The sequence below is a fragment of the Homarus americanus genome, unplaced genomic scaffold (genome assembly GCF_018991925.1).
Source record: "Homarus americanus isolate GMGI-L3 unplaced genomic scaffold, GMGI_Hamer_2.0 scaffold39155, whole genome shotgun sequence".
Classification (NCBI taxonomy): Eukaryota; Metazoa; Arthropoda; class Malacostraca; order Decapoda; family Nephropidae; genus Homarus; species Homarus americanus.
The window spans coordinates 16,576,369-16,601,432 of NW_024737042.1; the positions used below are offsets into that span (position 1 = coordinate 16,576,369).

At 43.9% G+C, this 25,064-nt stretch overlaps 1 protein-coding gene across 3 annotated transcripts in view; it reads left to right on the top strand.

Annotated features, from left to right (window-relative positions):
• The window catches only part of LOC121872752 (transcription initiation factor TFIID subunit 10-like), a 164,318-nt gene that overhangs the window by 116,084 nt on the left and 23,170 nt on the right, over positions 1-25,064 (top strand). For all 3 annotated transcript variants that reach the window (XM_042375802.1, XM_042375803.1, XM_042375804.1), the window contains one exon: positions 23,727-23,759. In XM_042375802.1, coding sequence (XP_042231736.1) covers positions 23,730-23,759 — 30 coding nt within the window. In that variant the 5' untranslated portion in view covers positions 23,727-23,729. The remainder of the gene's footprint in view (positions 1-23,726; positions 23,760-25,064) is intronic.

The following is a 25,064-nucleotide window of genomic DNA, read 5'->3' on the forward strand; positions in this document are numbered from 1 at the left end:
CTGTAATTTATTTGAAACCATTTATATACGCTTGTAATTTGATATATTATATATAAATATATCCAATACATCACTATTTGTGAGCTACCGAAGGCTAACAATGGCATAACGACGAAAATCATGCGCTGAATTATATTCATCATTAATTACTCTATATTAATTAATTTAGATCTATGATCATCTCTACCCTTACTATGCAAGAAGACATGTCCAAGTGTTACCTTTGATAAAATCCAGTCCAGAAAAAGAGAAATGAGAATAAAAGCAGACAGATAAGTTCCTGTGTTGGTCCTTTTATAGAGATATATATCACACACAAATATATATATTAGTTTTGGAATTAATAAGTGGCAGAGCTGAAGTACACACTTTGTTGGTTTGTCTTTATTGTAGAAAAATATAGTTCCACGGGTCCTTAGTTCAGTTGAGAATATATTATACCTTCTCTACTTAGGGAAATGTCTTAGTGTACGTACACAGGAGAACACTTAAGTGAGGTGTTCTCTGGGTAACAAAAAATATGAGTCTGATCTCTCCCCAGCCTCTCTTAACCAAGAGAGAGAGGGAGGAGCAGGCCAGGTATGTTATGACTTGGTTGACCTCGCCTGCCCTCGGGAGTGTGAGAAAGGAAACATGTCAGATATACTGTTGGGGTAACATAAGCTGACCATAGCCTGCCCTCCCTCGCTCCCCGAAGGAACTGCAACCCCGGCCATGCATAACGTCAACAGCTGAGGCACAGTTGAATAACTTGGTGAATAATTTGGTATTATACATTTGGATAAATATTTATATAATACAAATGGTGCTGTTACATTCCTCCACTCTCTCACAACCAGGGCCGGATCCAGGAGTGGGCAAAGTGGGCAGCTGCCCAGGGGCCTCCACAATCTGGGGGCCTCCACATATTACAAAATTTTATTTATTTGTTTATTCATTTGGATTATTTTTATTTTCATTCTTTAAAATTTATGGGAATTTGTACACTCTCAATAAATATACAGTTAATTAAAAATTTCTCACTGTTCTAATTTCCTCAATATAACTGCATATGGCTTCAAAATTCTCCAAAGAAGTGTTCAAATTTCAAAATTTTCCCGGGGGGCTTACAGCGTTCCCCGGAACTCCCAAATGTTTAGGCTCGCTTCACTCGCCACCCCACCCTCTTGGGTAGTTATAATGAGGGGGGGCCTCCACAAAGAGGCTGCCCATGGGCCTTCACGAGTCTAAGGGCCAATTGCAAGAACGGTTATGGGGTGTACGACGCCAATTACGATGACCTTCTTGCCCTGGTCTTTTTCAGCAATATCGCCTTTAACACATGGAATTCTGCACTTTTCGAAGCTTTGGATGAGACTCGAAACAAGTTTCCTGGTGAGAATTATTTGCTAGTGCTGTACTCAAAATATCGAAACTTCGAGATCTCTCCAGAGCTTCAAAAGGGTGGTAAAACTGAAACAAGATCAGGGCAAGAAGGTCATCGTAAACGGCGTTGTACACCCAACGACTGTTCTTACAATTGGCCCTCAATCCGGCACTGTTCACAACGTGTTTAGGTGAATGGCGCTGTCGGCCTTCAGTAGTGGCGTCATCATCAGATTTGCGCGGGAGACCCAGGCCTCCTTTTCTAAGTGGCCTTGACTAATTCCGTAAAAAATAAAAAAAAATAAAAAAATAAAATATAAAACATAATACAGAACACCGAGAAAGCTCAAATATTTTCAGCGGGTCCTCGGCTGAACGCCAGTATCAGGGAAGACCTCTGCTTACGCGATTTTAATAACGTCTTCTTAAAATTGATCCACTTCTGAAATTGAGTTAAAATCCTTGGGTCGATCCAGGTCCGTTTCTTTTTGTGGAGAGGAAAATATTTTGCTCCTGAGTGGTGTTGTATTTCAGGGGGTAGGGGTGTATTTATATTTAAGAGTACTAGAGAGAGAGAGAGAGATAACGCCATCTCCTGGTATGATAACAAATCTTATAAACTTAATCAATGAAACGAATAATGCATCGACATACAATATTTGTTTGTTTGCATATTATTAGTCACACGGGTAATGAAGATTACGCGGGATATTATACTAAATTCCCGTCCAAATATCCTCCTTTTCCTTGTCAGTTGTTGGCTACGTCACTAGCAAAATAACACAGGAATAAATCTGCGAACTAAGCCTTCAGTACACAAGGAGACACTGCTGTGGCCACTTTTCCAAGTGTTAAGTTTGTAACCCATTCAGAGCAGGGTGAACAGGGTGAATAGCGACTCTAAGGACAGGAGTCCATCCTATATCCGGATAATCCACCCGACCATCGCACCCATTGTGAGGTAGTGTGCAAAATCCCGGATAAGAGATATTCACAGACCTGTCCATTCCTCACATGTGGTAACCCAGCGAGCTCCTTAAACTACAACTGATGCCCAGTAATGAAAGCAACGAGTCACTGATTTTGAAATCAGGTCACCTCTTGACACAGCCAGTGTTAGACATCTGCCAGTAGAGACAAACCGGCGAGAACCATAGACAGAACCGTTTATCACAATGTAAACAACCGTCGCAACGAGATAAAGGCAAGGTACAATTTAGTTCTCATTACTTACCTACTAAACTACTTTGACTGTAGCTCCAACCTGTACACACCCACAAAACTCCAACAACGGGATGTGATCACAGCCCTTTGGCTTCTTAGAATAAACGTCAGGAACTCCAGCTGGTAACGCGTTTTCAGTAAGTGGTGGCTGGTACACTTAAATTTGGGGGGATTATAATATACCTGTCTCAATACCTTGGAGCCAAACAATTGCCAGGCGAGATGCGTGGACGCGTAGTATGATGTCACGGCTTAGTGGCTTCCTGTTTCTCATACCATCACTCTTCTTTATCATAATTTTGCCACTAGTCAAGTAAGAGGTGAAGCTTGATCGTGACTGCACAGAGAAACAAACCCTTGCTGCCAGTGATCCCAACAATCTGCAGCGTAATTACTATAATAACTCTTATATTATTTATCTCCGTCAGGTTCTTAACTATAATCCTCAAGTTAACTAAAAATAAGTGTATCATATTGAGGTGTATGTACTGTACAAGGACATGTAAAGAAACGAATGAAGTACATGAAACCTCAGCATGAATTAACCTAAACCCTAGCCCCAGCGTTACTATACGCTTGAATAATACAAAAGTATAAACCACTCTTCTCTATCTAAATATATGCAGAGTCCAGAACAACTGTATCACACTTGGACCACACCATCACACCAGCCAGGCTCGTCCATCTCTGTGTCTGCCGACTGGTCCATACTGTAGGTGCCATGTCACAAATTACATAACATTTTACCTCAATACTATACACGATTAATCTTGTTCACTTGACCTCTGGTGGATGCATCATGATTTGACTCGAGGTACTTATAGATATTCCACAATAGAGTATTACTATGTGGGCTCCACTACACACCATAAGTGGCTATGTAACTGAGTATGTGATTCTCCGGGAAGGTGATACTGGCCATGGTGCAGGGTGGCCATTTCCAAATTTCCAAAAAGGAGGACACTTTTTAAATTTTTACGACACTTATTTTTAACCTAAATTAAACATGTTTAATGATGAGTTGAAATATAAAAAGTTGTATAAAATATACAAAATATACTTAGAAGTGTTGATTTGTCAAATATCACTATAATGTAATGAAGGCTATTTTGTGGTTTTTCTAAAATTTCAATTTTTTTAAACGCACTGTATATGTTACATACATGATAAATGCATTCATACAGTGTACATAAAGAACTGAAAGAAATGAATATTCATTTTTGCTCCTGCTGGAACAACATACTGTATGCTAACCAAATTAACCTACTTCACAAACTAAAGGAAATAGCCTACTTACCAATGTGGCCTTCAGTTCCCACTGTTTTAGTATACTGTGCGTAAGGTAATTTATATAATTCTTTTTAGACAGGCCCAAAAGAGAAGGACAAATTAACGCCCTGCTTGAGGTGGCGCAGGACGGAGGATAGAGTGCTCAAAAGCAGGACTGTCCTGCCTAAAGCAGGATGTCTGGCCAGCCTACTTGATGATTGTGGTATATAAATTGTTCCTGTTAATGCCACTTCTCCTCACCACTCGATAAACTGTATATTCCAGTTTGGATAAAGATTTGCGAGTAGGAGAGGGATTCGTCGCTCACCGCTATAGGGTGGTGACCAAGGAGGTTTCCGTCTCATCCACACTTCAATGGCTCCGTCCCCAGCGAGTTTGTTCTGTACCAAGGCCTGTCCAGGATCAGGTGAGTCACTATATACTGCTACTGCGTCTCTCGCTGTCTGTACTAGTTTAAACTGTGAGTTTATGTAGCCCAAATGTTGGCATGGCTGAGTCTTTAGAGAACTGTTGATGTTTAGAAGAAAAAATCTTGATAAACACTGTATAATATAAAAATAGTATGGAATACAATATTGATTTTGAATATCACAATAATGAATCCATTCAGCAAAAAGAAATGTGTAGTATTGAGGTGGAGGGGATCAGTTACCCAGCATTATACGTGGAGTGCTGGTGAAGCGTAGTATACAAAGTGAGGGGGGGGGGGTGGGCGGCAGTGAGGAGGGTTCGATGAGGGGGTACAGTAACACGCAGGTAACACCGTCTAACGGTTAATATTTGCAGGGTTGCCAACTCGGATTTTCAAATGTCGCTAGGCTGGTACCTAAAAGTAGCTAAATGTCGCTAAATCTTCCATGGAAAGTCGCTAGCTATTATTCCCCCCCTTCAGTAATTTGATGCAAATAATATTTTCATAATGCCGACTATAATGGACGGAGTATAAATAAAATGCATTATGTAAAAATATCATTTTTCAGATTTTCTGTGAAATGTGGCGCAAGAATATTGCATATTATCCCAGAACACTTTGATCTTTTTAACTTGAGTTCACTGCCTGCCTTGCTGTCACTAAAACATACTTTACACACTTCACTTAAGTGTTCTACCACACGAATAGAACAATGTTCAGCTACAAACATGGCCAGAGTTCCCTCCACTTTTTTTGCTTCACCAAGTTTCTTGAATGGTAAAATTGTCTCTTTCTGCACTAAATGGCTCTTCTGCTTTCTTGTGTTTTTTAGTGTTTTTGTGTTTTTCAATGTCGCACAACTTAGCAGACAAAGTACACTTGCAAAATTTACAAAATCCTTTTTTATTATCTCCTGGCACCTCCAGAAGCCAATTTTTGTATCTGTCATCTCTGAGCCATTCCTTCCTAAATCGCTGCGAATACTGTGGCTTACCCATTTTCTATTGGGACTATGAAGGGTTCAAATTAATAAACAGCATGCAAACAAGCGGAAACTTTCCTTGATGGTTTTTGGCAAAGCGGGTGAACAGTGTCGACTTGCGGGGCAACTGTATGGAGTCTATGGGTCACCCATGGTGGAAGCGTATGAGAAGTTTGGAACCACGCAGGCTTGATAGAATTAATTCTATAAGATGTTTTGCTAATATTCTTTAAAATTTAGCGTATTAATGAAATTCATATTGCATATCTGACAAAGAGGTAAGTTACCCAGGTGCTACAAAGGCGAAGGTAATAGACAAATAAATGACGACACGGCAACATTAGCCATGGACGGGCTGACATCAAGTGATCAGGAAATAGACGTGTCCCTCCTTCTGTACCACGACCCGTTCAAATGTATTAAACTTTTCTTATTATTTATTGTCCCTGTAACACCGTTGCTATATATTATGGCTCGAAATTAGGAAAACTGAGTTTTCATGGACAGTCCAAAAGTATCCAGAAAGTCGCTAGATTTCTGTGGATATCTCTAGATTTGCGACAAGTCGCAAATCGCTCTAAAATGTCGCTAGAAAAAAACAAAAAGCTCTAGATCTAGCTACAAAGTCGCTAAGTTGGCAACTCTGAATATTTGGTGTTTAGTCAAGCGGCAGACACCTACCCGACCACCAGCATTCATTCCTCGCAGTCAACCGCCGACAACCACCTCACCTTCACCACACTCACTCACAACCAAGGTAGCCACTTCAGTTCTTGGTCTGTGCTGATGTAATTTATGTTATTCCTAACACCTCAAAATAATAATATTTATTTGTTATCATTAAGTTTGTGAAGAAGAGGAGTTATGAGGGAAGTAAATACCAAGAGACATTAATAGTATTATTCTCAGTCTTCTTGAAAATTGTTTGCGAGTTTCATCCTTGTTTTGACTGAGAAATAAAAAAAAATATATAGCTATGAGATTTATGTATTGCATTTCGATATTGCTAAAAGTAAAGTAAATTTAAAAGACATTTGAAAGTTAGGGCAAATACAATAACAAACACTACGGTATATTTTAAAATATTTGAAACACTAAGTGAACCACTCCGTATGCTACATCTTACCTACACCCCATGACAAACAAGTATACTATACTGTATTTCTTTTTCATCATTACATTAAATTATACAAAAATAATTTGCTGGAATTTTGATTTTGATTCGTTTCATCTTGTTCTTCGGCAATGTATTAATTTTTGCTGTAAGTGTGCTTATTTTTCACATTAGCAGTACAGTATTTTTTTCTTTGTCTTCCTGGGTGATAAGGTTCCCGGTGTCAACATACTATACTTTGTAAACTGTATATTGTATAATGGTACTACAGGTATGGTGATACTCAGAACCACCCCTAGAGGGGTGCGGGGCCCGGGGCAAGTCATCATTATGGGGCCCCTCTTTATGCCATATATATATATATATATATATATATATATATATCGATCTACAACGGAAACGTGGACACGACAAATCTCAATAAAACCACACAGGGCATGCATACATACAAAAATAATAGCATGCAGTCGTGAAAAAAAAAAATCCTGGTTATTTTTAATGGTTACATAAATAAAGTAATGGATGCAGGTAATAATTTCACTGCATTGCAACACAAAACATGGAAAAAATGAAAGAGATCCGCGAACCCTAGACCGTATGTGATAACTGTTTTAGAAGTTATGAAAATACTTAAAATGGGATTCGGAAATACACAAGAAAAAGATCAAATTTAGAAACTGGCGATATTATTACACGCATATACATGGAAAATAAAACATTATTGCAACATAGACAAGACAAATGCCAAAAGCAGTCTGAGTGTAATGGAAAATTTCATGGTAACATAATTACGGTAATAACTAAAAAACTTATTTAATCTATCGTGACTTCTCACAACGCATTTGCGAAGTAGCAGAAACAGTCTACTTTCAAAATTAACCTTCCTCGCCTTGTTTGTAGCAAACTCTTCGATCAGTTCATGATAGCACAAACTTGCTGTCAGTTCCTTTTCGATGGTGAGCATAGCCAATCCACCCAACCTCTTTTAAGCCATAGTTGTCCTTAGTTTTATATCAATTTGAGTTTAGAAAAACTTTGCTCCCCTGATGCCACTGTAATTGTGACTGTCAATAAAATCCTATATGCTATTTCTGCATTAGGGAAGGAACCATTGAGAGATTTTAGAAACTGAAGGACTTGAAGTGATTTTTTTGTTTCTTTGGGAATGAGTTCTGCAGGTACTTGAAGCTCTGAAAACAACTCGACTTCGTCAATATCGTGAGAATTTCCAACACTCAATGACTTGTCCAAAGCAGAGTTGTGCTCAGCTAGGTACTGCACAGCTTCTATAATACGTGTTAGAACCGATCGCCAATTTTCCTTTTCTTTTTTCAAATCTTGTAATATCCGTATATCTATAGTATTCATTAAACAACCTTCTTTTCACCTCCATCCATTTGGTTGAGGATAAACAAGTGTTCATTTGATGACTCATGAAATTTTAGTCTTTCACTATAATGCTTCCAGTCAGCACAGCCTTCTTTTCTCTATTTTATGTATTGCATTTGAACTGAATAATTACAAACCAAAAGAACGCGATGCCCCTAGAAGCGCGAGGCCCCTGGAAATGCAAGGCGGCCCCCTTCGGGACGGCTCTGGTGGTACTGCTGTATAATGGTACATTGGTATTATTATGGTAGTACTATTTACAGGGATTATGGAACACATTTCATTCACTTGTAATATAATGAGTGTTAGTTCCCATACTGAGTGTTCTTCTTGGCACAAACGTCTTACTTAATGCCTCATCCGCACATCACGAACTCACTAACAAATATTGACTTTTACGGGGAATAGCCCAGCCGGGCACAGATCATCGACCCACAACGGGGCTTGGGGGGCGAAAAAAAAATAGAGGTTAATTAGTATGTTAATCTACACCACGACTTGACTTTTAACATCTCGATTCTTAGATCAGATGTTAGACACAGAGCATTATGTTGTCTCCATTACTGAAGGTAGACATTTAACCAATTTAACAAGAATGCGTCTGACAGACAAAGACTGATTACGATGGACTGTAAGTCACTGTCATAAACGTATATGACTCTTAAGTACAGTTGACTCCACTCCAGCATTTACCATTTAGCGTTGCCAGACCTCTCTCTCCTCGAGGTCTAAACCCCAAACACTGAAGTGTAAATTCGAAGCATTCACCCAGTGAGCGGGAGGGAGAGCGGAGGGGTACAGTATGTCGGTGTTGTCTTTCTGTGGGGAGGAGACAGGGTACTAGTATAGGGGTGAGGACGGAAAATGTATATCAGTTGGAAAAGATTACAAAGCAGAATACCACTGGAAATACTGACAAAGTTTCTTCTGCTGAGAGAAATCGTCTAGCGCTAGCCAGGTTAAAATACTTTAGTTACAATAGGATAACAGGTGATGAATTTAGGTGTTCCTTTGCAAAAAGGGGAATTTATAAGCAAATGGATTATAGATATGTTTGAATCTACATCTTGTAGAAGCAGCACAGTTTTGTTTAACCCCTTGACTACGAAAAGGAACTTCATCAGCCGAATAAAATCGTCTGGGTGTAGCCAGAATAAAGTAGGTAAAAAGACATTGCAGTGAATGGATTAATCAGCAATTAAAACAATCAGGAAGTGGGCACCGCATATTTATTGTAATACAAACTTGATTTGGAAAAAAAAAGTTCAGTTGGCAGCTGTCCGGTATAGAATCAGCGCCTGCAATTGCCTAGCTTATACTACAGACGGGCAAGGGGGGACCTATTGAGATGTAGTGTCCTTACCTGGAGCTGGCGGACTCTCGCCCCTGCACAAGGGGTCACAGCTCAAGGTTGAAGAAGTCGCAAGTCCAGAAAACTGCGAGGGCAAACTTTTTCGGAGTGAGAGTTGTGAACTCTTGGAACAATCTGCCAGAGGGTGTTGTAACGGTACCGAGTGTGAGCTCTTTCATGACCAGGCTTGACAAGTACTGGAGCAGGTTCAGATACATTCAGGAGCCAGTGCATGTCCAGTACAGTACTTGCCAACAATGCGTAACAGAGACGTGACCGATCGCCCAAGCGGTTAACGAGCCGATCAGTGGTGAAGAGGATAAAAGTAAAAGTAAAACAGTGTGGTTCACACTTTTAAGTAATTTTAATATTGCTTTGCATCATAAATTGCATGAATCATAATAATAATAATAATAATAATAATAATAATAATAATAATAATAATAATAACAATAATAATAATAATAATAATAATAATAATAATAATAATAATAATAATAATAATAATAATAATAATAATAATAATAATAATAATAATAATGCCCTTTTTCCTTTAATCTCACTGTTTGACATAACTGAAATGTGTGGTTTGCTGATTCTACGTATACCTGGCAGTTGCCACGTGAACTATTTTTTTCACATCAAGTTTGTATTAAAATAAATAATTTGTTGCCCACTTCCTGATTGTGTTGACTGCTAATTAACCCCTTCAGTACGATGTCTTTTTATTTATTTTATTCTGGCTAACGCCAGACGATTTTATTCAGCTGGGGAAGTTCTATCTCGTAGTCAAGGGGTTTAACGAAACTTCGCTGCTTTTACAGGATATAGATTCAAACATATCTATAATCAAATTGCTCATAAATGCACCTTTTAGAGAAGAACAGGTTACTTAGAACATGATTCATCTCCTCTTATCCTCTTGTAACTTTAGTATTTTCGTCTGGCTATCGCTAGACGATTACACTTAGCTGAGGAAACCCCGGTGGTATCGTCAAAGCATTATTTTGCATTGTAATCTCTCCCAACTGAGACACTGTACACTTCCCTCCTCAATCCCAGTAACCCCCCTCTCCTAAGAAAGACACCTACCCGACACATCCCTCCTCTCTACCCCCAGCTCATTGGGCGAATGCTTCGAATTCAGAGTTCAGTGTTTGGGGTTTAGATCTCAAAGAGAGACATTCTCTGAACGCTTGCCGTACTGGTCGGACGTGTCAGCTTTGTACTCTGCGACAACACTGTTGATTTTCACTGGCTGCCCGAGCTTTGCCCCATGCCTGTGGCAAGTGGTGGGCAGAAATTTGTGAAGGCTTTGGTTAGAGAAGAAAAGATTGCACTACTGAACAGCTTAGAAGACGACCTGCGGCTTTCAAGTAGCGAATCGCAAGCAGATGATCCGCGGCCAACAACAGAAAGAAAAGAAGAGGAGGCGAGAGTTGGTGAAGAAAACTGGAGGAAGTGATCGTGATGAGATCATGAATGATGGGAAGAAGAGGACTGCATAAACAGAAGAAAACAGAAATAATTCAACTGGGAATAAAACACAGCAGGATAGTTGAATGGATCAGCGTCAAAGTACCAATTTGCCGAGCAACCCGGGTGGTGGAAACAGCTCAGGTAGGAGGAGGTTGAACTTTCCAATTGATTTAAGGATGTCCTTCTATGAGCGGTTGCTGTGGGCTGCTACACTGGAAAGGAGCATAAAAAGTTTGAACCCCTGCTTAAGGAAAGTCGTAATAATTCCTATCTGACTGTAGCTGGGGATGAGGCGGTAAAGTTTTTGAGATAAAGGTATAGAAGAGGGTGACCACCAGAAGTTGTTTGTTGATTTTCTTTATTTTTGCTCTATTGATTGTTTTGGTGATTTTAAGTATATTAAAAGAAACGACAACTTCTATTATGATTTTAAGTATTTATATATTTTTATTTACTCAATCCCGCTTCACAATTCTTCTCCCGACATTTCCTATAAATGATGGTGAACGCTTCCACAAATTCCTCCTCGCCATTGCTGATTTATATCAACCTCAATATTAAAGTAAGTTGTTTAACACATAAATTAACACGATAAGGCATAGAACCTTACCTAACAAACCCATAGGCTGGGTATGTTAGGTCAGGTTCTAATAGATTATATGCATTGTATTCATTTTTGTGTTAAATATCATATTAGTGTGTAGAAAAAAAAATCGGTATTACTTTACTTTAGGACATAGCCCCCTCCCCTGCCCCCACCCCCGAAAGTTCTAAACTACCGAAACATTTGATCTCGCTATTCTGAGCATTTTGAACCCCCATATATACATGGCGGAAATGGATAATAGCGACACAATTGAATTTAATTGATTTTAAGTAGTTTTCAGTCTTCCTCTGAGGAGATATCTGCGCATCACGCATGCGCAATATTGATTGACGTCATCCAGTCGTGACCAATGAGGTATCTGTATCATCACGCGAATTTTTTTCGATCAATCACATGTGATTTTTTTCAAAGGAAGCAGCCTGGGTAATTTCATTAACCAGTCTTACAATGGCCATGGTGGGGGTTGGTTGTCAATTTTGCTCCTATGATTATTTTAAGTTTATTGCCGAGTTTTAAGAGAAAGGCGATCATTCTATCCAATTCCTACTTATCCCTGGACCTTCCACTTCTAACTAAGGTATTGTACTTTCGGACATGGCGCGCACGAAAGTTTAAGCTAGGCCTACCGGGGGTCCGGGGGCAGAGTCCCTGTTAGGAGTTAGGTTAGGTTTTGTTAGGTACGATGACTCGTTTTCGTTTTCTCTCCCATCCAAAAAACCCCGATTTCTCAGGCTCTCCCCCATTATTGATGTGGGGGGGGGGCAAAAACTAGCAATTTCCGCCCAAAATGAAGGTCAGATTCGTTTAACCGTTAAGCCCTGGGTTAGGGTGCTGCTGGCAGTATCCCCCACATGGGGTTAAAGCGAGAAAAAAGTCAACATTTCCAAAATTAATAAAAAAAAAATGGCGGGAAAATAGGCGGACGTTCTGGAACCTCACCTGGGGCCTAAGGGTTAAAACACCAAATTACATGGAAAAACATATTGGTCAACCCCTAGGGACTCATGTCCTAAAGTAAAAATTTACCCAAATTTCAACCAATTTGGACAATTCCTCAGGACACACAGCAACACACCAAGGTGATCGTATTCATGTACCCGTTTATACTGGATCCTGATTTTCTTCTTGGCGATACACGATTCGTATGGGCAGAGCGACACAAAATCCAAGGTGAGAAGAAGAACCAAGTGGTAGCCTTAATGAAGGGAGACATTCCAGAGAAGATATTCATTTCTGTAATAGGAAATAGGAGAATTGCAAAGTTTATTGAACAACCTGCCCTGTGTTACAAGTGCAGCGGGTGGGGCCATATGGCCTGGAAATGTCAAAGTGAATGTCGGTGTCGTTACTGTGGAAAAAATCATAATTCAATAGAATGTGGAAATAAAATAAAGTCAGAGCAACATGTGCCATGCTGTTGCAATTGTGGCGGCGTGCATAATGCAGGTTCCTCAACTTGCAATAAGCCACAGATGCGTGGTGCACGGTGGCAGAGCATGGGGAAAGTGCAACCGCGAGAAGAGGAAGAAGGACAAGGAGTTGCGGGTGAGACAACTCTACCTTCAACTGAGAACGTGTGGAAGAAGAGGGTGGAACAGAGTGACACGTTGAAGGTAACAGGAAATGGTGCAGGAGCTGCACCAAAAGTTGTTCCAGAATATAAGGTAATTGATAGTTTGGTGATGTGTATGGTGTAGTAATTCAACTCAGGCAAGAAATTCAGATGCTTAGAAAAAAGGTAGAGGACAACCAGAAGGTAATTGCCCATTTTTGTGATCAACTCAGGCAAAAGAAATTCAGATGCTTGAAAAGGTGAGAGGACAACCAGAGAGGGTAATTGCCCATTTTTGTGAACATAGAACATAAGAACATGAGAATCACCCTCGTCTTATGGATTCCCAGTCATGTAGCTGAATAAAACTATCTGCCGTTAGCTAGAACAAAAAAGTCCATAAGGTTAAGACAGTGAATTTTTAATTTGTGAACAATTGGCAATATCTAGCATATACCCGTGTATGAGTTATAAATGAGTGGTTTATATAATAACATAAGAAAATAAAGTCTGCAATAGGCCGGTTGGCCTGTGCATGGCAGCTCCTGTCGAGGTTACAACCACTCTCTCGTCCATGAATCTATCCAGCCTCCTTTTAAATCTTTCCAGCCTGCCATCACTTACTACAAGTTGTTCACTCGTCTCCCACCTATTTGGAAACAGTTTCTTCTCCTCCTAAACCTAAACTTATTCAACTTAAATCCGTTGCTACAGTCTATCCTGCTCGGATATTATAGAACTTTATCTATATCTTCTTTATTGATTCCTTTCATCCACTAAATACTTCTATCAGCATAATCGAGGTGTGCATTGCTGGCGCAAGATATAATTGCAATATGACCTCTGCACTCTATTACTTTCACTTCCTAGATATAAAACCTAATACTCTGTTAGCCTTATTTGGACATTAACGCACTGTTTTCTAGGCCGTAGGTCCTGGCTTACAAGTACTCCTCCTAAGTCTCTTTCTCAAGTCGACTTCTCTGGGTTGATATTGTTAGGGCTTTATACATTGACAGGATTTGTTCTTCCAATATTAAGTACGCTGCACTTGCTGGTGTTGAATTCCATTTGTCATTTCTGCCACTCCTGCAATATATTTAAATCCTCCTGTAGTGCATTTGCATCCTGCCCTGAATTAATTTGCCGCCCTATTTTGGTGTCATCTGCAAACTTGCTTATGTCACTGCTGATCCAGTATCGAGATCGTTTATGTGAATTATGAACAAGTGTTAGTACTGATCCTGGGGAACCCCATAGTTACACAGCCCGACTCGATTTAAGACCATCTACGCTAACCCTCTGTGTTCTATCGGTGAGCCATGAATTTATCCAATTTAAGACTTTCCCTCGATACCATGAGCTATATTTTCTAAGAAGCCTCTGATGCAGTACTCTGTCAAATAGCTGCTAATGTCTAAGTAAATAACATCGTATATTCGTTATTAGCTACTACCTCATAGACTTTCCTAAGAAAAACGTCAGCAGATATATTAGACAAGATTTACCATTTGTAAATCCATGTTGAGAGTCGTATATTAATTTGCTTTTCTCTAAATGCGCTCGGATACTATTTGCTGTGATTAATTCAAAATTTTTCTCACTACTGACGTCAAAACAATCGGCCGGTAATTTGACGCTGATGCTCTGTCTCCATTTTGAATATGTATACTACATTTGCCTGTTTCCTAAGTCTGGTACAACTCCTTGTCTAATGATTTTGTAAATAAATTTACAGGGGTCCGCTAATCTGTTCCTTACACTCTTTCAAAACTCGAGGAAAATTTCATCGGGCCTAGGGTTTTGTCTTCTTTAATTTATTTATCTTAGAACATCCTCTTTTCTGATGATATCCTTTAGTTTCTCTTCTTCATTACCACTAAATATCAGTTCCACCTCTGGCGTTTCCTCGTGAATTTTTTCTGTGAAAACTGATAAGAAGTAGCTGTTTAATGCTTTGCTTATTTCCTCACTATCACCGGAAAAAAAAAAGTGTTAATTCAATCCCCATCTCCTAATGATCCTCAAGAATGCTTATATGCAGATACTACCAAGTGTCGAAGGAGTTTTGTCTGCAACTGTACATAGACTCGAAAAGCGTCATGGTGTTTGAATCTATATTAGCCAAATAAAAATTGCAACCCTTTTGGTGAATGCACAGCAGCACTAGAGAACACTTTTCTTCATACTCGTTCCCATACCGTGGTACAATCTCTCAGAGGCAACAGATGATTCTGGTGTTGAGGAAAGTTTAGTGGTGGGTTGTTTCAGCCTTGGGAATTTATCATCTTGTCCCAATAATTCTTTTAAACATTAAAAGGATAAATTGTTTTAAAATGGTATGATACTTTATTTAACCACATCCATTTTACATAAGCTGCCTGACCTAGGTTGGAGAAGGACGTGTCCTAAGTGCTCGTGATAGTGACCAGAAGAAATGGCTGATAGTGTCATTGTTTTTTGTTGCCCAGAATTAGGAGCATTTACCGTTTCTGTAGTGCTATTTTCTCAGGTAGTTCTTCCCTACTGTGATATCTCTGATAATATTTTCTTTATTTGTTATTTTCGATTATTCTGTATTGTCACCTCTAGTAGGTTCTGTAATTAATGTTTCAAAAAATTGTCCTGTACTTTCGTCTAGGAAGTCTTCCAGATTCTGATAAGCCTGCAATGTTGTCCCAGTTAATATTTCTGAAGTTGAAATCATGCACAGGTTGTTTATATTTTTAACTACTCATTTCCTGTGACTGCTTCTTTCAAGACTTGGGGGCCTGTAAATCACTCCCATAGTGGTTTTCTCTTCCCTCGTGATTTCTGCCCATACAGACTAGGTTCCTATTTCACCCTTTATTGAATTAATGCTTCTACAACATTTTAATACTGTCACCCAGCGAAAAGAGTCGACCCCTCCCCTTCCTACCTTCCCTGTCCTTGTGAAAAAGGTTGTACTTTATAGTATCTGTTAAAATTTTGCTGCGCCAGATTCATCAAGTTTCATTGATTGCTATGATGTCTACATTCTCGGTACATACAACGCTGCTCTCCAACCTTAAGAGTCTATTTTATTTCTAATGCTCTACTACAGTTTGTATAGTATACATTTAAACTACCCTTCCCTGGTCTGTTTTACCCTTTCCTGAGTAACTAATTTTGCTTTCAGGACCTTGTTTTTTTGTTCCCTCTCTACCTCTCTCTACAGCGAAACCCCTTTGGAGTGACAATTTCACGCTCAGGGGATGCGAATAACGTCTTTACCCGCACAGAGACAAGTGTGCTCCGTCACGAGGCTGTACAGGTAGTCGTTGCCATAGGGATCGTTGCCAGCTATCAATGAATGCCCAACCATTGTTTGCACAATGTTTTCCAGTCGGCAATTTATAGCAATTGCCCTGGACAGCCATTCACGACCAACCCCTCTTCACAAGCCAGGCTTCCCCTTTTATCAGGATGTTCCTCCCTATCTCTAATCTTCTTCCCCAGCCCTTCCTATACCTCTTAGGATTCTCACTCTAACCTTTCCATGTCGTTTCCTCCCACACTAAGACCTTTCCACTGGATTGGTGTTCGTATTATTGATGATGGTGTTAGTGGTATCTGTAGGCATTAGTGGTCAGCAACCTATGGGCGTGGTGGTGAGGTGGCAACCTGGGCGTGGTGATGGTGGCAACCTGGGCGTGGTAAATTGGTGGTGGTAGTCTATGGTGGTAGTAGTCTGGGCCTGGTGGTGGTGGCGTGTTGTGCGTGATGGTGGGGTGGCAACCTGTGACCTTTGTTGGTGGCATTGTGTGTGTAGTGGTGGTGGTAGTCTGGGCGTGGTGGTGTGTTGTGCGTGGTGGTGGTGGCAGCCTGGGCCTGGTGGTGGCGTGGTGGTGGGGCCAGTGGTGGTGGTGGTGTGTTGTGCGTGGTGAGCAGCCTGGGCGTGGTGGTGGTAGTAGTCTGCGTGGTGGTGGTGGTTGTGCGTGGTGGTGATGGCAGCCTGCATGGTGGTGGTGGTAGTCTGGGCGTGGTGGTGGTAGTAGCTGCGTGGTGGTGGTGTAAGCGTGGTGGTGATGGCAGCCTGGGTGGTGGTAGTCTGGGCGTGGTGGTGGTAGTAGTCTGGGCGTGGTGGTGGTAGTGTCTGGGCTGGTGGTGGCAGCCTGGGCATGGTGGTGATGGCAGCCTGGGCATGGTGGTGGTGGCAGCCTGGGCATGGTGGTGGTGGTAGTCTGGGCGTGGTGGTGGTTGTAGTCTGGGCCTGTGGTGGTGTACAGTGCGTGGTGGTGGTGGCAGCTGGGCCTGGTGGTGGTGGCAGCCTGGGCATGGTGGTGGTGGTAGTCTGGGCGTGGTGGTGGTAGTAGTCTGGGCCTGGTGGTGTGTGTTGTGGTGGTGGTGGTGGCAGACTGGGCATGGTGGTGGTGGCAGCCTGGGCATGGTGGTGGTAGTAGTCTGGGCCTGGTGGTGGTGTGTTGTGTGGTGGTGGTGGTGGCAGCCTGGGCATGGTGGTGGTGGCAGCCTGGGCATGGTGGTGGTAGTAGTCTGGGCCTGGTGGTGGTGTGTTGTGCGTGGTGGTGGTGGGCAGCCTGGGCCTGGTGGTGGTGGCAGCCTGGGCAGCCTGGGTGGTGGTGGTAGTCTGGGCGTGGTGGTGGTAGTAGTCTGGGCCTGGTGGTGGTGTGTTGTGCGTGGTGGTGGTGGCAGACTGGGCGTGGTGGTGGTAGTAGTCTGGGCGTGGTGGTGGTAGTAGTCTGGGCGTGGTGGTGGTGTGTTGTGCGTGGTGGTGGTGGCAGCCTGGGCCTGGTGGTGGTGGCAGCCTGGGCATGGTGGTGGTGGTAGTCTGGGCGTGGTGTGGTAGTAGTCTGGGCGTGGTGGTGGTGGCAGCCTGGGCGTGGTGGTGTAGTCTGGGCCTGGTGGTGGTGGCAGACTGGGCGTGGTGGTGGTGGTGGTAGTCTTGGGCCTGGTGGTGGTGTGTTGTGCGTGGTGGTGATGGCAGACTGGGCGGTGGTGGTAGTAGTCTGGGCGTGGTGGTGGTGGCAGCCTGGGTGTGGTGGTGGTGGTAAGCTGGCCTGGTGGTGGTGGCAGACTGGGCGTGGTGTGGTGGTGGTAGTCTGGGCCTGGTGGTGGTGTGTTGTGTGTGGTGGTGGTGGCAGCCTGGGCGTGGTGGTGGTGGCAGCCTGGGCATGGTGGTGGTGTGTTGTGCGTGGTGGTGGTGGCAGCCTGGGCGTGGTGGTGGTGTGTTTGCGTGGTGGTGGTGGCAGCCTGGGCTGGTGGTGGTGTGTTTTGTGTGGTGGTGGTGGTGGCAGCCTGGGCGTGGTGGTGGTGGCAGTCTGGGCGTGGTGGTGGTGTGTTTTGGTGGTGGTGGTGGCAGCCTGGGCGTGGTGGTGGTGGCAGTCTGGGCGTGGTGGTGGTGTGTTTGCGTGGTGGTGGCAGCCTGCTGGTGGTGGTGGTGGCAGTCTGGGCGTGGTGGTGGTGTGTTTTTGGTGGTGGTGGTGGTGGCAGCCTGGGCTGGTGGTGGTGGCAGTCTGGGCGTGGTGGTGGTGTGTTTGCAGTGGTGGTGGTGGTGGCTGGGCGTGGTGGTGGTGGCAGCCTGGTGGTGGTGGTGTGTTTTGCGTGGTGGTGGTGGCACCTGCGTGGTGGTGGTGGCAGTCTGGGCCTGGTGGTGGTGTGTTTTGCGTGGTGGTGGTGGGCAGCCTGGGCGTGGTGGTGGTGGCAGTTTGGGCGTGGTGGTTGTGTTTTGCGTGGTGGTGGTGGTGGCAGCCTGGGCGTGGTGGTGGCAGTCTGGTGGTGGTGGTGTGTTTGCGTGGTGGTGGTGGCAGCCTGGGCGTGGTGGTGGTGGCAGTCTGGGCGTGGTGGTGGTGTGTTTGCGTGGTGGTGGTGGTGGCCTGGGCGTGGTGGTGGTGGCAGCCTGGGCGTGGTGGTGGTGGCAGTCTGGGCGTGGTGGTGGTGTGTTTTGCGTGGTGGTGGTGGTGGCAGCCTGGGCCTGGTGGTGGTGGCCTGGGCGTGTGGTGGTGGGTAGTCTGGGCGTGGTGGTGGTGGCAGCCTGGGCGTGGTGGTGGTGTGTTTGCGTGGTGGTGGTGGTAGCCTGGGCGTGGTGGTGGTGGCAGTCTGGGCGTGGTGGTGGTGTGTTTTTGCGTGGTGGTGGTGGGCAGCCTGGGCGTGGTGGTGGTGGCAGTCTGGGCCTGGTGGTGGTGTGTTTGCGTGGTGGTGGTGGCAGCCTGGGCGTGGTGGTGGTGTGTTTGCGTGGTGGTGGTGGCAGCCTGGGCGTGGTGGTGGTGGCAGCCTGGGCGTGGGTGGTGGTGGCAGTCTGGGCCTGGTGGTGGTGTGTTGTGCGTGGTGTTGGTGGCAGTCTGGGCGTGGTGGTGGTTTGTAAGTGGTGGTGTATATGGCAGGTCAGGATGGTGGCTGTGCAGCTGTGTGGGGCAAGTGGCTGAGCAGCTGTGGCAGGACAGGGTGGCTGGGCAGCTGTGTGGGATAGCAGGGTGGCTGGGCAGCTGTGTGGGAAAAGAGTGGCTGAGCAGCTGTGTGGGACAACAGGGTGGCTGGGCAGCTGTGTGGGATAGCAGGGTGGCTGGGCAGCTGTGTGGGATAGCAGGTGGCTGGGCAGCTGTGTGGGACAACAGGTGGCTGGAGTGGCTGTTGGGACAGCATGGTGGTTGGACAGTTGTGCTGGGCTGTGCAGCTGTGAGGGACAGTATGGGGCTCTGAGGACACTGGGGCTGGGGAGGCTGTGGGACAGCATGGGGCTGGGGCTGTGGGGGCTCTGGGGGCTGACAGCATGAGGGGCTGGGCAGCTGTATGGGGCAGTAGGATGGCTGGGCAGCTGTGTGGGACAGCATCTGGGCTGGGCAGCTGTCTGGGACAGCATGGACGGCGCAGCTGTGTGGACAGCATGGGGGCTGGGCAGCTGTGTGGGATGTGAAGGCTGGGCAGCTGTGGGACAGCATGGGGGCTGGGCAGCTGTGTGGGACAGTAGGATGGCTGGGCAGCTGTGTGGGACAGCATCTGGGCTGGGCAGCTGGGACAGCATGGGGGACTGGGCAGCTGTGTGGGACAGCATGGGGCTGGGCAGCTGTCTGGGGACATCTGGGCTGGGCAGCTGTCTGGGGCAGCATGGGGGCTGGGGGAGCTGTGTGGGACAGCATGGGGGCTGGGCAGCTGTGTGGGACAACAGGAAGGCTGGGCAGTTGTGTGGGACAGCAGGTAATAGTTGTAGTGTGTGACAGCCGCTGAAATACTTCCTGCTAGTCCTCTTAGCAACACTTCTCATATTCCACTAAAACCAGCTTATAATTCCTGCTAATATTGTCTGAGGTAACAAAAAAATAGCTTGGCTTTCATTAATCCTGCAGGCCTCTTAGCTCATGGCGCAGGAGACATGAGCTGGTGTTGGTTTCCTTATTCTTAGCATTTATTAGTTTGTGGGTTACTTCATCACTGTGGCAGTCCATCCAATGGTTGTTCCACCATGAATGGTGCACAGTAGTCATTTGTCTGTTGAATGTACACTGGGCAGTGTACTGTACAAGGTCAGAACCCAGCCCTGCACACTCAAGTTTGGAGTCAAAACAAGAGGTCATTCCTTGTGAAGTGAATTCCAGAACTGGTACACACACACACTCTCTCTCTCTCTCTCTCTCTCTCTCTCTCTCTCTCTCTCTCTCTCTCTCTCTCTCTCTCTCTCTTCTCTGTCTCTTCTCTGTCTCTGTCTCTGTCTCTCTCTCTCTCTCTCTCTCTCTCTCTCTCTCTGAATCGAGTATGCGATCATCCAGCAATGATATGAGTTATTAGGGATGTCATCTACTGTAGGTTGGTGAGTTTTGAGGTGACTAAATAGACCAATATGGGACTCGCAGCGTCGTTCACAGTCGTTGCACATGTGGAGGGCTCCATCTTCTGCGGGAGGGCCGGTAGCAGCGTCTTTCCGGCGTTGGCGCTTGTCTGCCTCGGTTTGCAGCCGGGCTAACTTCAAGCATTGACACCTTCTCATGTGGTACTCCTCCAAACGTTACGATGTGGAGTAATCGACTCCCAGGTGAGGGGGTTGATTTGGCACTTTTTCAGGTTTTTCTTAAGACTATCTTTATACCTTTCAAGTGCCGCTTGAAATTCGTTTACTATTCGTTAGATGACTGTAAAGTAGCTGCTGGCAGTCTACTGTCATCCATGCAGGTAACATGGCCAGTCCAACATAGTTGTTCATGGATAATGGTAGCCTCGATGCTACTACAGTTGGTGTCAGCAAGAATACCTGTACTGGCATTTGTTCTCTTGTTTTCCCAGTGAACACGGAGGATGGAACGAACTACGTTGGTGAAAGTTTTCCAATTGAGCAGGCCTCTTGTATGTGACCTATGTCTCACTGCCATATAGCAAGGTGGGGAGGACCACTGCTCGATGTACGTGCAGCTTTGTTGATAATTTCGGCTCCCTACAGCTGAAGACACGATTTTGGAGTCTGCCAAAGGCTTGAGATGCACATCTGATCCGATGCTGAATCTTTTCATCGATGTCCGCGGTGGTGTTATGAGGGCCTGAGCTGCCACCATTTTATAAGGGCCTGTGTGTCAGTAACAATTCCTTTTACTCATACTTATTACCCTTGGTAGCGTGACGAAAGGAGGCTCGTGGGTAGATGTAATGATAGTAACAAGTAATAGGGAAAAAATAACGGTAAATACTGTAGGTAAATAATAGACACAATATACAAATACAAAATTTATTTAAACATTAATATGAAATTAGGAGAAAGAATTTATATGTACCAACAGACGAAATCTAGTACTAGGCCCTCAGGCTCAACATACTCACACCACTACTACCCTACTGGGTGGACATACTCAATAACACATAACTCTTATAGTCACTTAGCACCATAAAGACCAGGGCAACTGCCACTACAACACTCAGTCGTCCAGGGGTGATACTGAGCAACAGCCATGGGGTCCAGCCACCATGGAGTACTTTCTGGCTTGAACTCTAAAATTCCAGTGGATTAATCCCCACACAAATAGCCCTACTGAGTTAGACACTCATCCACCAATGATGGGGGCTGGTAGTGGTGTGTGGCTTGGTGATCCGGGTCACCTCGCAGGCGGCGTTAGGGCCAGACAAGCCAGCTATGGGGCCCATAGGTAGTCTGAAGTGTCTGACGGCTGGGTCTCACGAAGGTAACTGATCCTACTGGACCTCGGACATCTCCGCCAGACATAGTGGATACAACATCCACGCTACAGACCTGACCTAGGCCGTTAGGGCCTGTGTGGATGAAGGACGGGCACTTACTAACAGTGACAACGACATCACATTTCAGGGGACGTTAAAACGTAAATATGACTTCACTCAGAGCATATCAACTCGTTACTGTAACACTTGCACAATCAACTATTAATTGGGTCAAATCACTTGAAGGCGAATTACAACACAGAGTGGAATGGCATACCTGTATGGATGAAGGACGGGCACTTACTAACGGTAGAAATGCCCGCGCACCCACTCAAAATAGGCCAGGAGTCCACCTACTTCTATTTCGATGAATTAATTTACTGTACACTCTGACGTTGAAACTGAGACTATGAACTCGGTTTCATTCCCTACTATTATCCTCACTAACAATGCTCTGACTCAGCTATCAAAGCAAAATTAAATTGATTACAAAGGGTTGGATGGCAACAGGTCCCAACATACAGCCTGCCTAAAATCCGTGGATTATATTCAAAGTTCCCTACAACAAAGACGGGAACAGAGAAAACTGGGGATGTTTCCACTGGGGACTGAAGGTTTTGTGGACGTTTGAGCGTAATATGAATCCTTAAGGTTTTCAGGTTAGCTGTCATCACGATCATGACAGTGTACAGGTGAGAGCCAAGATGCCGAAAGTGGGCAACATTAGAGAGGGTAGTACCGTTAAGCTGGATTGATGGTGGAGGTGTATCTGAACCAGGGGCAGGTTGAAAGAGAATCTGATTCCTACGTACATTCACCTCAAGGCCGAAGTGTGCTTTCCGGATCTGTATAGGTGTTTAGGATCTCCTATAGGTTGTGTTCAGTGTGAGCAACAAGGGTGAGGTCAGCTGCATACTGAAGTTCAGTAATGGTAGCTGCCGACACCTTTGTTCTTGCCTGGAGTCGCTCTTGTGTTGAAAAGACCCTTCTTCACCCGGTACTGGATGTTCATCCCACTGGCTAAATTGGCACTGGCACGAGTAAGGAAGGCAGTCAAGAAGATGGAAAAGAGAGTTGGTGCCAGTACACACCCTTGTTTAACCCCCGATTAGGTGGGGAAGAACTCTGACTGGGTGCTGTTGTGCAGAACATTGCCGCCATGCCATCGTGGACTTGCCTCACAATGGCGATGAATTTTGGTGGGCAGCCAAAATGGCTGAAGGTCCACCAGAGGGCCTTGGTTAGGCCGACGAAAGCCATGTAATCGGTACATGTCACGACGCTTTTCTCTGCACTTTTCCTGTATCTGGCGGGTAGCAAAGATCATGTCAGTTGTGCCAGCGGATGGTCTAAAACCACATTGAGATTCTGGGAGGAAGTTTTCCGCCTAAGGAAGAAGTCTGTTTAGGAGGACTCGGGCGATAATCTTGCCAGCTATGTAGAGCACACACACAAGTGTATGTATGTAATTTATCATTTATGTCCAATGTATATTGTCATCCTTCGGACTGCAGAACTTTTTCAATAAACCGTTAATAATAATTATTATTATTACTATTACACACACACACACACACACACACACACACACACACACACAGAGTAGCATAGTAGAGAATCCTTAGCTGGTGTTTTAGGTTTGAAGTATGAATAATCCCAGTGACATTTTTCTTGTGCTGTTCAGACTTTGCAAATCAGAGAGAGATATAAGTACAATATTAATGGTTTGGAGTCCAGGCACCATCAGGTTTTATATGGGATGTAAATTTGTTTACTATAATTTCCAATGCAGTATTTTTTACCCTTTACTTTTTTATTCTTCATAGGTGATGGACCAGTCAGGACAGCAGCATCAGCAGGTAAGTACAGAACAGAACAATATTAGTACCTACCATCACCAATAAATACCAGTCTACAGTAGTTACCAAACATAAGCTTCATGTAAATTATTCATTGTATATACTGTAGAGTACGGTAATTTTAAATGGTGATGGAAGGCGTCATTATTACTTACAGTTATTTCAAGAGAATAAATGAGCTCACCTTACGATACTATACAGTAGTCATAAAGTAACTACCGGTAAATAAATTTACTGTACGATTGTATCCAAGTAACATTTTTAGGTATTTAATTTTTAAAAAGTATTCAAATTTTTTAGTACTTTTACTTAAGTATGGTTTTATAATACTTTTACTCCGATACAATTGAAATAACGAGAACCATTACTCATTACTTGCCAGCCAAAAAGTTTTAATATCTGTGGCAAACTAATAATATATTTTTAAAATAATTAATTATGAACCATACTAAAAGAGATGTGGTGGTGGGTATGGTATGGATGAAGCCATGAAGGGTACTGTGTGGGCAAGGTCAATGTAGAGAGGTTGGACGGTGTGCAGGTGAGGTACGAGGCGGGCGGGAGTGATGATGTCAGCTGATTCACCCTGCCTGCGTCTCCTTGTCCTTGACAAGTTGACCCCAATCTGACCCTGGCCATTTGTGTGTACACACCACTGTCTGAGGCAATCAGTATAATATTTTGTGACGTGGTACATTTTCATTGAACTGGCCTCAATTCTGCAGATATGCCGAGCAATTGCTCAGTATGTGGATGCAATAACACAAGAAAAAAAACAGCAGGATCATGCCTTAAATATACCCGCTTTCCAAAGGAAAAACAATTTAGACAGCGTGGTTTATTCCTGTTGCCGAGCTGATGACATCCATGCAGACAGTGGATGGTGCTCAATACATTTTAAGGAATCGAACTTAACTAATGATAATTTTGACTGCTTGTCAAGATATTATGGGCTTAGACAAACAAATGATGAAGGTACACTTTTCAATGACAGAGAGCTGGCAGTAGAACTCAATATAACTAATCACTGTTTCAAAGACTTGGATATTGGCAATGAAGTAGAAAAAGAGTCAAGTGATGAGATTGATGAAAACCTAGGAGAGTGTATAAACCCTGACAAAAATGCAGGTAAAGCAATAGATTTAGTCATAGAAGAGGAAGCTCTGAGGTAATGGTGGCTATATTGTAAGAAGAATTTGCGTGAAATACCCTCACTTAGGCCAGAAAGTCACCGAGTGCACATCTGTGACCAAAATATGGACAGGAGAAATAAACAGAGGTGAACTGTATGTTCCTTCTGACACT